This window comes from Nannobrachium achirus, assembly GCF_963921795.1.
Source record: "Nannobrachium achirus genome assembly, chromosome: 6".
Classification (NCBI taxonomy): domain Eukaryota; kingdom Metazoa; phylum Chordata; class Actinopteri; order Myctophiformes; family Myctophidae; genus Nannobrachium; species Nannobrachium achirus.
The window spans coordinates 7,824,297-7,839,782 of record NC_137815.1 but is presented as its reverse complement, the minus strand read 5'-3'; the positions used below and the strand labels follow the sequence as shown (position 1 = coordinate 7,839,782).

Sequence of the window (15,486 nt, the reverse complement as noted above, 5' to 3'; positions counted from 1 at the left end):
ATATTTCGTCGTTGTCGGGTGGAAACCTTGTATGTCCAAAACCATTTGTTTTGTATTTATCATTTTAAAATTATTTAAACTAGTGAAAACAGCCGATCTACAAGCACACAACGCCTCGTACCGTGAGGTGTTGTGTGCTTGTAGATCTGCTGTTTTCATACATACATACATACATACATACATACATACACACACATATATATATATATATATATATATATATATATATATATATAAGAAAGAGGCAATTGATTCCCATCCCATCTACATGTGTTATAATTAGGCATATCCAATATTGGCCTCCCGATCTTATCATCATGCTGCAGAGCATGCTAATGATGGAACCAAATGGACCCTTACAGGGTTTTAACTCAGAGTGTACAAATGGAACCAAATGGACCCTTACAGGTCTGTAACTCTGAGTGTACAAATGGAACCAAATGGACCCATTCCATTTGTACACTCTTAATATGATTTTATAATATAAATTGGGGTCCCAGCGATATATAAATGCTATCAAATGGGGGTCAGTAGCCTAATGCATAGTTTAGTTTAGTTCATTTCAGTCATTCATTGTGGCATCATACACATTTTTAGTTGTGAATACAAAGAAAATTTACTCCACAAAAATAAAGCCACATTTCTGACCAAAAAGGCATAGGCTGAAGCAAGGCTTATTATGCCTACCCTTTTACAAAACAGATTTGAGATGGAGATTTCAAAAATGAAGAGAAAAACAAAACAGAAACAACAAGAACAAGAGAAAAAAAGCAAAAACAACAACATATCAAACTGGGAGTCCTTGAAATGAAAATGCTTGATAATCACTGCTAGATAGCTACTGTAAATATTATATTGGATTTATTTGATATTATATTGATACTATAGCTATTTTATTTTATTTTATTTTATTTTATTAGATATGTGATGTTACCTGACAATTAGTTGACTTTTGGTGAAAAAGCCAGCGTATCGGTATTGGTTAATATCGGTTAATATTGCTATCAGAAATTAAGAGTTGGACAATATCGGTAAAAAAGTCTATATCGGACATCCCTAGTTATAATTTAGTGTTTTATTGTATGCAAGCATGAATTAATTAACACTTTCAACGTGTCGTCATTATAGGCGAACATTTTCAAGCATTTTATCTTTTTGCCCCCAAACAAACAGTAAAAACAGTGGATCTACAAGCTCTTGTTGATCCACTATTTTCCCTACTTTAGAAATACGGCTTAATAAGTTACCAGACCACTTGTAACTTATTTTTGCTTATTTTTTTTTTTTGCTTATTATTGCTTATTTTTTAATTTATTTCTGAAATTACGCCTCTGCGTCCACCTCTGTGAAGTTGGCACACCATATGATGAAAACATGAATAAAAATAGTGTCATTAATAGTGCTGGATTTGCGCTGAATTGTGCCGTACATTTTATAATTTGTGCCGGTATCGTAGCACAAATTAAAACATTTAGGGCACATGTAACGGAGATGATCCGAACATCCCCACCCAGGTCTCCCGCGTGAAAGTCCAATATCTTAACCATTACCCCAAAGGGATATCCCTATGGAACGAGGGCAGATACTAGACTTTTGAGGCTTCAAGTTGGGGCTGCGACTCTCTCCGCCACACTCACCCCCCTTTTGACCACCTCCTACGGGGAAGCCCGGATCCGGGTCACGGCACCAATGTAACGGAGATGATCCAAACCTCCCCACCCGGCTTTGAACCCGGGTCTCCCGCGTGAAAGTTCAATATCTTAACCATTACTCCAAATGGATATCCCTATGGAATGAGGGCAGATACTAGACTTTTGAGGCTTCAGGCTGGGGCTGCGACTCTCTCCGCCACACACAATTCAGCACAAATCCAATACCAAGTAAAAAATGACACCATTTGTATTCATGTTTTCATCCTATGGGGTGCCAACTTCACTGATGTTCTGCCTCCTGTACCCACTCTCTCTCCAGATGGCATCTATCGCCTCACCACGGCCGATGGCGGCACGTACGAGACCTTCTGTGACATGACCACGGTGGGCGGTGGCTGGACGCTGGTGGCCAGCGTCCACGAGAACAACATGCACGGCAAATGCACGGTGGGCGACCGCTGGACCTCCCAGCAGGGTAACGACGCCAAGTTGCCGGGTGGAGACTGCAACTGGGCCAACCTGAACACCTTCGGAACGGCACTGGGAGCCACCTCCGATGACTTCAAGGTAGGTCAAGGTCAGGTTTATTCTTCTGTCTCCAAACTGGGCAATTCATGCTACAGCAGATCATTACAAAACGCTCTAAAATATTGAAGCAATAAGCCACAAGAGGCGAGTGGTTACCTTGTATTTTACACCGGCTGAGAGGTGTAGGGAGACACAAGGCGCAGCCGAGTGTCTCCAACCCTCTCAGCCGGTATAAAATACAGGTAACCACAAGCCTCGTGTGGCTTATTGCTTTTCTAAAACGGTTACAAAATGGCAACATGACAAATCATGTACCAATTAAAACTCTTCTATTTCACTAATAATTCACTATAAGGTCTGCTATGCAAGAAAATAGTCCACAGCTACAAGAAAGTAGTTCCCAGCCTTTTGCCAACAACACAGGTGTAGATAATTGGTGCACTAGCTGTGGAACACTGTGGAAGGAAATAACACATAGTAGCTAAATGAGGCATTAAAAAAAGTTACAAATTCCTATCGAATATCTTAATTACAATGAAATGAAGTTGACATGTTTTTTTTAAGGGCAACAGTTGTATAATCGCAATATTACACTCGAGGGTCTGCCTTATCACGGTTAATTGCACTTCAGCCCTGCCAACGGAACTCGCCTTCGGCTCGTTCTTGCAGCAAGGCTGGTGTGCAAATAACCGTGATAATGAACACCCTCTTGTGTAATATTAACATTATTATACAGTAGGTCACGTGGTATTTCTCCAAACAGTCTGAATAGGGGGAGGGGCCGTATCAGTTAGTAGTGAATGTATACTTTGTCCGTCACCGCCGCGCACAACGGGACATGTTGCTGTTAGCTTGTAACACCGCACAGCTATTTTCGAGAACTATTGTCTGTGTGTGTACACACACGCACGCATGCGCACGCACGCACGCACGCACGCACGCACGCACGCACGCACGCACACACGCCCACACACACACACACACACACACACACACACACACACACACACACACACACACACACACAGAGAGTGGACATCAACGCAGTGACGTTGCTCTCTTCCCCTGCAGCACCGGTGCTTCTACGTCTCAAAGCTGGGGAGGAGACGCGTTGGACGGTTACTAATCTTTTACATCTTTTTGGTAGAAGACTTTTTAGCGTTTTTTGTGCGATTCTATAGCAGATTTTATAACATTTTTACCCCTAGAACTGCTTGTTTTAAAATTAGTTTCATGAAGTCGCATTTTCTCCTCCTTGCACAGTTCTGTTGGGGTAGTTTCACAAGATAATGCTCAGTGCTCAACTCCGCCCCCTACCGCCATATTACCCAATCAAATTAATTTATTTCAGTTACTGTACAGAAAGTACTACTTTCAGTACAGTAACTACAATAAATTAAAGGAGCTATAGTCAACTTTTTCATTGTAGGGCCGACACTTTTAGTAGAGGAAAAAATAGGCCAGAAGTTGACCATACCCCTACCCGGGGTAGAACAAAACGCGACATAGTTTTTTCATATCTTTAGGATGTCCCTTTCATGAAATGGATTGTCCCGAGTTTTGCTTTTACTGCAAAAGTCATGAAATTGATCCATGAAAGGACTCACCACATAAGCAAAAAAACGCCTTTCCTGAAAGATGGAGTTCCAAGTCAAACCTTTGTCATTTTCTACCTGCAGGTTGTTTTTACATCATACTTGCACAGATGGTCTACAGGTAGTGTCCTTACATCCCAGAACAATCAGAATGCAAAAATATGGTTCCGTTTTGAATCTGCTGCCTTTTATATAAGGACTTTCTATAGGCGGAAATGACTTTCCTACGGAAAATTCCCCTGTAATCCTTCTATAAGGGGTAGTACAAACTATGACAAAGTTTTTTCATAACTTTTACTTGTCCTCTTCATGAAATAGATGGTCAGTAGTTTTGCTTTTACTGCAAAAGTCATGAAATTGATCCATGAAGGGACTCAACACATAGGCAAAAAACGCCTACCCTGAAAGATGGAGTTCCAAGTCAATCCTTTGTAATTTTCTATTGCTGGTTGTTTTTACCTCATACTTGCACAGATGGTCTACAGGTAGCATCCTTAAATCCCAAAATAATCAGAATGCAAAAAAGTGATTTACCAAGAAAGTGCAGAAATATCCCCACAAGTTATTCATACACCATTTCCACTTACTGGTAGGGAAGGAGCTGGAAACAAGGGCCTATAATAAGCTTTGGGCTTATCAAGCTTGTTATTAAGCATAGCGGCCCATGAGATCATGTTTAAATAATCAAGACAAGAGGCGATCAATACATTGTTACAGTGCTATTCATAATATATAGCCATTTAACACTTACTGCACACTAATGAATGATTTTCCAAAGATATTAAATGACAACATCTTTTACTTTTGTCAATTCTCATCCTCATAGACAAACTCAGACTCACAACAACTGGCCAATACAAAAAGATACGAGTTCTGTTCAGAATCTCACATCTCACATCTTCCCACAAAATATTATAAAGCGCTCAACAGTGGGCTCGATAAAAGCCCATGGGTCAATAAGCAGGATCGATAAGGTGCTCATTATCAATACAAATTAACAAACTCCATTCAGATTGTCAATAGGGAATACACCAACAACCAAAAGAAACCAGAAGAATATGTCATAATATGCTTGTATTGTGAATCAAGAGTTTTTCTATATATGTGTGCCATTCTTACTGCATGCCAAATAATCAAACAGCAGCTTTTTCTCATTTTAATTTATTTCGTTTATTTCTTTTTCAATATTTTCATATCAACAACTAATTTGAGTGTGATTTTTAATTTTGTCAGGAGATTTTGTGACGTAATCGGCTGTGTATCTATTGGTCAATGGCTGGTCAATGGATTAATTGAATTCCGTCTTACTATTTATGTTATGGTAATAAATATGGTATGATGGTATATATTATTATAATATAAACGGTAAGAAGGAATTCAGTTCCCAGTGGATTACAACCTAGGGCCACTACAATGCTCCACAGTCGAGGCTGGTCCACAAGGCACAAGCTGGTGTAAAAGGATTGTGTCATTTCTTGTTTATTTTAGTTTACAGGCAATGTACTGTAAATACAGGAGCAATATTATGTACAACACAATCCCACAGAGAGACATTGAGGCACGTACTACTTTGACTGCGACAATCCTTATCATAGCAGTAGAGTTGGGTGAGGTCTCTTACTGCTTGGTGGAGGCTATTTTTTGAACAGGACAGGCTTTAGTGATGTATCCTTTAGCATCCAACCCTTCCCAACTGGATTCCACAAAAGGGGTTTGGGGACATGATTGTGGTACCATATACTGTACCAGTTTGGTACATAGCCTGTTGAACATTCAAAAATATCCTCAGTGGGAGGCAGATGTGAGACTGGCATGTCTGTCGTTGATGCAAGAATACAACGGAGCTCATCAAGACTAGAACCCACCTGGCCCTTTGCCTTCTTTTTGAGCGGTGGTCACACCGTCTCCATAGCGTGGCCGTGTGTGTATCCGTGTGTGTGTGTCTGTCTGTCTGTCTGTCTGTCTGTCTGTCTGTCTGTCTGTCTGTAGCCTGAAGTACCTTTTTTGACCACACATGTTAAGGGAGGGGCGCTGTTGTTCAGGCCACTGAGGCCAGGCACACTCACACACATTCACATTCACACTCACATTCACGCCCGCACACACACACACACACACACACACACACACACACACGCACACACACACACACACACACAGCCTCCACCGCTCAGTTCACACGAGTGTGATTTTTAGGCCATAGAGAGTGAGGGCATATTGTCTTGAACATCCTGAAGCCTCAGGTAGACTATCTGTCAAGCCAAAGGTTCTCAGACCCTGACCTAATTTATATGTACAGTACTATGGATATACTTGTGTTGCTCGTCTACTAGTACTATGTCAGTCAACAACTCCTAGGAATAGCTGCCATTTTCATGCATGCTGGTCATGGGATAGACAACGATACATCCCAATGTCTGATATTACAAATACATTGGGAGTGGCTTTGTGTGAGAGTCTTCCAGCATGGCACGCATTGACTGGATGCAATGCAACGAGCAGCCTGTTCAGAATAAGCAAGCAATAATACAGATTTCAACAAGCCGGCGAAGCACATTCATGAACTTCAGGATCTGAGAAGCTTTGGCTTACTGCATGCCAAATAATCAAACATTGGTCAGTCTCCCTTACACTGCTCAAAATAGTTGTTGATTGAAAAAGAAATAAATTAAAATGAGAAAAGGCTGCTGATTATTTGGCATTAAGAATGGCGCACAAAGTGTAGTGTATTCTACTGAATATAGGCTTACATACATACTGTAGTGCATTTAAGTCTGAATACCATAGACTGCTTATAGAACAATATGTTTGCTGCTTTTGAGGTGAAGAGAATTAGGCCTTGGGATGTAGGGACACTACCTGTAGACCATCTGTGCAATATGAGATAAAACAACCAGCAGGTAGAAAATGACAAAGGATTGACTTGGAACTCCATCTTTCAGGGTAGGCTTTTTTATGGTGAGTACCTTTATGGATCAATTTCATGACTTCTGCAGAAAAAGTAAAACTACTGACCATCCATTTCATGAAGAGGACAAGTAAAAACACTGTCAGGGTTTGTACTATACCCCTTATAGAAGATTATCTCCAGGATCACAGGGGATTCTTCCTTAGGAATGTCATTTCCGCCAATAGAAAGTCCTTATATTAAAGGCTGCAGATTCAAAACAGAACCATATTTTTGCATTCTGATTGTTCTGGGATGTAAGGACACTACCTGTAGACCATCTGTGCAAGTATGATGTAAAAACAACCTGCAGGTAGAAAATGACAAAGGATTGAATTGGAACCCCATCTTTCAGGGTAGGCGTTTTTTGCCTATGTGGTGAGTCCCTTCATGGATCAATTTCATGACTTTGGCAGTAAAAGTAAAACTCGGGACAGTGCATTTCATGAAGGGGACATCCTAAAGATTTGAAAGAACTATGTCGCGTTTTGTTCTACCCCTTATAGAAGATTATCACCAGACTTACAGGGGAACATTCCTTAGAAATGTAATTTCCGCCTATAGAAAGTCCTTATATAAAAGGCTGCAGATTCAAAACGGAACCATATTTTTGCATTCTGATTGTTCTGGGATGTAAGGACACTACCTGTAGACCATCTGTGCAAGTATGAGGTAAAAACAACCTGCAGGTAGAAAATGACAAAGGATTGACTTGGAACTCCATCTTTCAGGGTAGGCTTTTTTATGGTGAGTACCTTTATGGATCAATTTCATGACTTCTGCAGAAAAAGTAAAACTACTGACCATCCATTTCATGAAGAGGACAAGTAAAAACACTGTCAGGGTTTGTACTATACCCCTTATAGAAGATTATCTCCAGGATCACAGGGGATTCTTCCTTAGGAATGTCATTTCCGCCAATAGAAAGTCCTTATATTAAAGGCTGCAGATTCAAAACAGAACCATATTTTTGCATTCTGATTGTTCTGGGATGTAAGGACACTACCTGTAGACCATCTGTGCAAGTATGATGTAAAAACAACCTGCAGGTAGAAAATGACAAAGGATTGAATTGGAACCCCATCTTTCAGGGTAGGCGTTTTTTGCCTATGTGGTGAGTCCCTTCATGGATCAATTTCATGACTTTGGCAGTAAAAGTAAAACTCGGGACAGTGCATTTCATGAAGGGGACATCCTAAAGATTTGAAAGAACTATGTCGCGTTTTGTTCTACCCCTTATAGAAGATTATCACCAGACTTACAGGGGAACATTCCTTAGAAATGTAATTTCCGCCTATAGAAAGTCCTTATATAAAAGGCTGCAGATTCAAAACGGAACCATATTTTTGCATTCTGATTGTTCTGGGATGTAAGGACACTACCTGTAGACCATCTGTGCAAGTATGAGGTAAAAACAACCTGCAGGTAGAAAATGACAAAGGATTGACTTGGAACTCCATCTTTCATGATAGGCGTTTTTTTGCCTATGTGATGAGTCCCTTCATGGATCAATTTCATGACTTTTGCAGTCAAAGTAAAACTTGGGACAATCCATTTCATGAAGGGGACATCCTAAAGATATGAAAAAACTATGTCGCGTTTTGTTCTACCCCGGGTAGGGGTACCTCAAAAACTAAGGCTCTTTTTTAGGGTTTTTTCCTCCTCTATTTGTTTACATCCTAGTCTATTGACTAGAATGTAAACAAAGTGTCGGTCTGACAATGGCCAAAATGATTATTTTATCATTATTTTACGCTTTTTGTGGTAATTTTTGAATAGAAACACATATATGAAGCTTATTTTTTTATAAAATATTTTCGAAACATATTTTTTATTTTAGCATCCGTTTTTCAAGAAAAAGTTGACTATAGCTCCTTTAATTTGATTGGGTAATTTAACATGGGGGTACATGACATCATCAAACAATTATGCTAATTTGATAGCCTTAATTAGCTGTTTTGGCCGTGCCACGCCCACCTTAAATAAGAACATAAACGTAGACGATGAGGATGATGATTAGTTGACAGAATCCTGACATTAAGTTATCATTTATTTGACAGAATCCAGGCTACTATGACATCAAGGCGAAAGACGTGTCGGTGTGGCATGTTCACAACAACGCTCCTGTCAGCCACTGGAAGAGATGGTCTATCTTACGCTACCACACCACCAACAACTTCCTGGACCGCTACCATGGGAACCTCTTCTACCTTTACCAAGTAAGACCAAGTGCATGATGTTCTCCTCAACCTTTACCAAGTAAGACCAACTACATCTTGGAACTTCCGCTACCACAAATTGGCTGGATAGGGCAGCGAGGGGTGGGTCTTCACTCCAGAACCAGTAGAAGCCCTAGAAGTAGGCCTGTGACGATTCACTTTTTCCCGATTCGATTCGATTTCGATTCATTGGGTGACGATTCGATTATATCACAATTAATTGCCCTTTCCTGCGATTTGCGATTCGAATCACGATTATTGCGATTTTCCCCATAAATTACACCTTTTTTATATTGAAACATTTTAAAACAATTCTAAACAATATAAAACATTAAAAGTTGAATCATATACTTCAAAATCAATACTTCAAAACCCCAAAATAGTAATATTTTAACATTTTGTATAACACGGTTCTATTGTGAACATAGCAGATCTACATGCTTACAACCCCTCACGTTGCGAGGCATTGTGAGCATGTAGATCAGCTATTTTCACAATTTCAGCCTCTAATATTTGACAGTTTGACCCTTTGTCAATTTAATTTGTCATTTCAGAGGTTGAAAAAAGTCCTTACGTTGTCACTTTAGACATGTACATAAACCCTCAATACACTGTATGTTGTTTTGTTTACAGTTGAGTGAGAAAACAATGTTGCACATTAAGTTTTGGACTCCCCAAAATCATTTTGGGACCTCTCTGGGGTCTCGACCCACAGATTGACAAACGCTATGAGGCGTTTGCCTGGCTGCAGTGTGCACTAGAACCCCTTTTCCACTGGCCCAACACCACACCACTCCACACCGCCCACTTGTGACAGGTTTTCCACTACAAGGACCTGGGTAGAGTGGTGTGAAAGTAGTACTAATTGTGGTACTAAAAAGTATCCAATCTAGAGTAGGTCTGAGCTAGGCCAAACAGGGCCAAACTTATATAGATATTTTTATGTGGTGTGGTGTAGTGTGGTGTGGTGATAAAGCTGCAGTCGAAAAGGGGCTTAGGTGCTGTGTTGTGTCGAGCGCACACACTGCGCATAGTAAACAGTGATGTAGTAGTAGAGGACTTCTTAAAAAGTTTTAGATTAAGACAATTTGCTTGCATTGCGATGCAGCCTCGTGCCGTTCTGAATCGATGCAGTAACGTTACATAATTGTTACTTTTAGCCTACGTTTGTTGTTGTTTTTCCTCCAGAAGGAACGTGGCTAAATCGTTAGCATGCTAGCGCTTTAGCCCCGTTCCTTTAGCCTTGGAGGAGAGGAATAAAATCATTACAGTCAGGCAGTTTTCAAAGCAGAGAATCCACCAATCATACGGTTTACAACAGCTTGTACCGTGCGCTACTTCATATCAATGCGTCGCCTCTCCACACCAGTCCCTGCTATGCCTGAATGCTGCTGTCTGGGCCGGGGGACAGCTGGAGTTAGAGCAGACGGCTCAGTCTTTGATACAAAATATGACGGAACGGACAATAGCAGGCGATCCTCCAGCATTTCTTCTTTTTTACTCATCCTCCAACCAGGTCGCACCAAAGAGAGAGAGAGGAGAGGAGAATAACAGCTCTCCTCTGTCTTTCGCCTAAATACATTTTTTTTTTTTTTTTTTTTTTTAATAAAATCGGGAAAATCGATTCTGAACTTTGAAAATCGATTAATTGAATCGCCAGCCTTAACATCGCGATAATATAGTGAATCGATTTTTTTGCACAGGCCTACCTAGAAGCATGCCCTACTTTATCATTATTTTAAAAAGATAATGTGACCATGAAAACGTCAAGCATATATGAACATATTTCATAGTCAGGGCAGGTTATATCTTCAGAAATAGTGTTAAATCCTGTAATAAATTCCTTACCAAAACGTTATTCACCAATGTGTTTGTAACATATCTCACAAAGACTGAAATTCAGTTTCCCTAGGAGAATCCGTGACAGCTAATGAAATTTGGGGTCCCGTTAAATTAACTATACAGGGTAAAACACACCAAAACAAATACGTTTTAAGTATCATGTACCAACTAGGGGTTTTTCATAATTCTGAATCCATTGCAAGCATTTGCTTTGCACGAAAAACATTCCTTGGGCTAGAAACGGCCCCACAAAAATATGGTTTAGTGACGAGTCACTTTTCACAGTTTGGTGTGAGCCGCCTTTACCCCAAGGAATGTTTTTCAGCAGCTGTAATGGATTCTCCTAGGGAAACTGAATTTCAGTCTTTGTGAGATGTGCTACTAGACACCTTTACAAACACATTGGTGAAGACTTTATTTGGTAAGGAATTTATTCCAGGACTTTTTCAGATATCCCCCTGACTATCAGGCTAAAGTCCAGCCAAAACCTCATTCCTTGAATGGGGTGTAAATGCTTCTCCAGACAGCAGGTCTGCTGGGCACCCTTGAAAGAATCACTTCCTGGGCTTCAGATCTGCCGCTTGCTTACATCAAAACGTAGTTGCAGAACAGTGTATCCTGCCTACACAGTATGTTTCTGATCCGTATTCTCCTGCCTTTTCTTCCCGTTCTAAAGCGGTACCCTGTAAAATATGGAGCAGGCAAAACCATGACGGACAACGGACCATCCATCCCCATCACATACGACCATGGGAATGGTGAAATAGTGAAAAGCTTTTATGGACCCAATGTACAGAGTACGTATATTTTATTTTTTATATATATATTATATATATATATATATATATATATATATATATCCGTTCGTATATAAACCGTTCGTTTTGCATTCATCCTTTTAAAAATGATTTAAACTAGTGAAAACAGCCGATCTACAAGCACACAACGCCTCGCACAGCGAGGCGTTGTGTGCTTGTAGATCTGCTGTTTTCTCTCATTTTGTGCAACGGCCTTGTATGATGAAGCAGGGCTTTACTTGCGAAAGAACGTACACATTTGAAACTTGGAGATACGAGGTTTCCACCCGACAACGACGATCTACTACTGTATGTTGGACTTGGTACGATGTGATATGAGATGATATTGACGGGAATGTTATTTACTCGTTGGTTGGTTGGTTGGTTGGTTGATTGATTGATTGATTGATTGATTGATTGATTGATTGACTGACTGATGGATTGATGGATTGATTCATTGATTGATTGATTCATTGATTGATTCATTGATTGATTCATTGATTCATTGTCTTTCAGAGGAGTTTGCACCAGGCTACATCAGCTTCAGAGCCATCAACCGTGAGACTGCTGCCTTGGCCATGTGTTCTGGAACCAAACCTCTGGGACCAGGCAATGTTGAACATGTGAGTACGCCCTAGTCTCTGTAGCAACCATGTTGTGGTTCCCCTCAGAAAAGGCCCATTCATTAAACCACTGTGGTACAGTTAGATTCTTCTAAAGCAGGGGTTCCCAAACTTTTTTGTCTCAGGGCACCCCATAAATATTATTTTTTTTTAAATCCGAGGCACCCCTACATTATAATTTTCACTCCCAGCACCTTATATTTATAGCATATTGTCGTTGTCGGGTGGAAACCTTATATGTCCAAAACCGTTCGTTTTGTATTTATCATCTATAAAATGTACTAAACTAGTGAAAACAGCAGATCTACAAGCACCGTGAGGCGTTGTGTGCTTGTAGATTGACTGTTTTTATTTGTTTTTTTTTGCGACAGTCTTGTATGAAGAAGCAGGGCTTTGCTTTACCAAAAGACGTACACATTTGAAACTTGGAGATACAAGGTTTCTGCCCGACAGTGACGATATTTTAGTGATTATGTTGCGAGGGAAAAGTTGAGATAATAGCCATTTTGGTTAGAACTGATTGAAAATAACGTTGTACTTCAAGTTTAAAAGGATACTAAATATTTGTGTCCAAATAAATTCAAAATATTATCAAATGATCTCGCGGCACCCCTGGACTGTCGTCGCGGTACCCCAGGGTGCCCCTTCACCCACTTTGAAAACCCCTGTTCTAAAGGAGCGCTTGTTTTCGGTCCGTGGCACGTCGCTGAATGGCTCTCACAATTTGGCGGCGCACACAGACACACAAAGTCTGCGAGAGGATCGCCACAGCTGACTGAGCTTCGGTCCGTGAATCTGCGTGTTATGCACAACAATTCCCCCGAAAGAAAAAGACGAGTGGCAACGCACACAGCCACACTGGGGTCCGTTGAACTGCGTGTTATTGGCTACAACAGCCGGACGTATTTAGAAGCTCTGTTGTTTTCAGCACGACCCGACGGTCGCTTCTCGCCCTTAGGCTGTGTTACTTGTACCATAGAGCAGTGGTTCTCAACCTGTGGGTCCCCAAATAATGTTGGAGGATCCCCAGATGATTAACTTAATGTGCAACATTGTTTTCTCACTCAAGAGTAAACAAACCAACAACGTTGCAGTAGATGGTATCTGCTCATGTGACAAGTGACAGTTTAAGGACTTTTAATACTATCTAAAATGACAAATTAAAGTGGTCAAATATTAGAGGCTGAAATTGTGAAAATAGCTGATCTACATGCTCACAGCGCCTCGCGCTAGATCTGCTATTCTCACAATAGAATCATGTTACACAAAATGTAATGGCTCAACTCGTCAGTGCTCGTCGGTGTGGGGGTACCCAGTTAAAATATGATTATTTTGGGTCGCGGCCTGAAAAGGTTGAAAACCACTTCCATAGAGTACTGAGTGATATACTGTTACCCTTAGTGTGCTGAGTGACATGCCCATTGTAACATGAAAACATATGCCATGATTTTGTGAATTTAACCTTACACCTATTTGTGTCCCTGTATGTTTCTCCTTTAAGTGGACATAATAAATGGTTAAAAGAACGTTGCATACATTTCTCTACATTTCCATAGTTCCGTATCAGTGTTGGGGAATTTAAAGTTACATGTAACTGAGTCACGTAACAAAGTTACATTTTGCTGTAACTTGCTTGTAACTGAGTTACATTCATATTCCTGTAACTCGTCAAGTAACTGAGATACCTTTTGGGTCATTTTTGGCTCAAGTTACATGTTACAAGAAGTTACAAGCAAAGTTATAATTTTACATTTATGTTTTGTTAAGATTGACGATCAAATGTCCAGATCTTTCAAAAATGTTGACATTTTCGAAATAAAACATAAAACTCAGTTGAGAGGCATATTTCTGCTGGCATGTGACTTTTTTTGTAGGATATTATATTTTGTTTCATGTACACCAAATGTACATTCTCAATTTAACGCTGAAAAAAAAAGTTACTTGAAGTAACTCAGTTACTTTTTCTATGTAACTTGAAACTTTATAAGTTACATTTCTCCAGGGGTATAACTTTAACTTTAACTGCCATGGTGAGTTACTTGTAACTGCACAAGTTACGCTTTCAAAGTAACTTCCATAACACTGCGTATTGAATACATGTCTGTATGTCCATAGTTCCGTATTGAATACATGTCTGTACATGTCCATAGTTCTGTATCGGCGGAGGAGGATACTTCCCCCAGGGAGGGAACAAACAGTGTGGGGACTTCAGTGCCTTCGACTGGGACGGCTACGGGACTCACAAAGGGTGGAGCGCCTCCAAGAAGATCACCGAGGCCGCCGTGCTCATCTTCTACCGCTGAGGAAGGGTCTTCAGGTTCCTCCAAGCCCCTGACCGAGAGGGAGGGTCCTTCGCGTCCTTCACCCCTGACCTAAAGATTCAAACATTCCCACATTTCAATGAATTAAAAAGAATTATAATAATAAAAACTACAATTATTTCACATATAAAATACGAAGTAATTAAAGAAATTCCTGAAATTAGAAAACAAAGGTTAAGTGAAATAGCATAGAAGTAGTGGAAATAGCAGATCTACAAGTCTGCAACGTGGCGTGAGCGACACGTTGTGAGCTTGTAGATTCAAGTGGTTAAATGTCTTACAATTCACATTAACATGAATCCAATATGTAGTGGGGTCCCAGCTTCATCTCTCTCTCAGCTAAGGGGTCCCTGCTTCATCTCTCTCTCAGCTAAGGGGTCCCTGCTTCATCTCTCTCTCTCTCGGTTAAGGGGTCCCTGCTTCATCTCTCTCTCAGCTAAGGGGTCCCTGCTTCATCTCTCTCAGCTAATTATTCATTATCTCTCTTGGCTGATTTATTGTTCTCTCTCTACTCTAAAAACAAAGAAGAAAAAAAAAAGATAATGGGTACAATTATTAAGAACTAAGGGAAAGGTCTGATAAAAAAAACAATCAATTTGTTTCCATTTGATTTGATTATTGTAATCACATTGAATGAATTATGTTTCTCTATTATTTACTGTCTGATTTCATCTTTCATCTGATTGACCTTAATAAATTATATTCCTGCATTAAAAGTAAAGTCAAATTTGTATCAATGTATCTAATATAATGAACATAGTAGATCCGACACATTGTGAGCTTACAGATCTGCTATTTTCTTTTTATTTATTTTGAATTTGAGGACAGCAATGCATTGATATCAAAAGTACATTTGTGTTGGGAACACGTGTGGCAAAGGAGAAAGTGTTTCGGACATGGTAGCAAACTACTTTTTTTTAAATTTTGGCTGCTGACTGATTGACGACCCTGAGCGGAGCGCC

General features: G+C 40.1%; 1 protein-coding gene across 1 annotated transcript in view; it reads left to right on the top strand.

Annotated features, from left to right (window-relative positions):
• The window catches only part of LOC308286805 (intelectin-like), a gene marked incomplete at both ends in the record, with an annotated part of 57,275 nt that extends 42,769 nt beyond the window's left edge, over positions 1-14,506 (top strand). Inside the window, 5 exons of the mRNA XM_080727929.1 lie at positions 1,972-2,219; positions 8,783-8,941; positions 11,460-11,580; positions 12,097-12,203; positions 14,354-14,506. Of these exons, the coding sequence (XP_080584055.1) occupies positions 1,972-2,219; positions 8,783-8,941; positions 11,460-11,580; positions 12,097-12,203; positions 14,354-14,506 (788 nt within the window). The remainder of the gene's footprint in view (positions 1-1,971; positions 2,220-8,782; positions 8,942-11,459; positions 11,581-12,096; positions 12,204-14,353) is intronic.
• Positions 14,507-15,486: the final 980 nt, after the last annotated feature.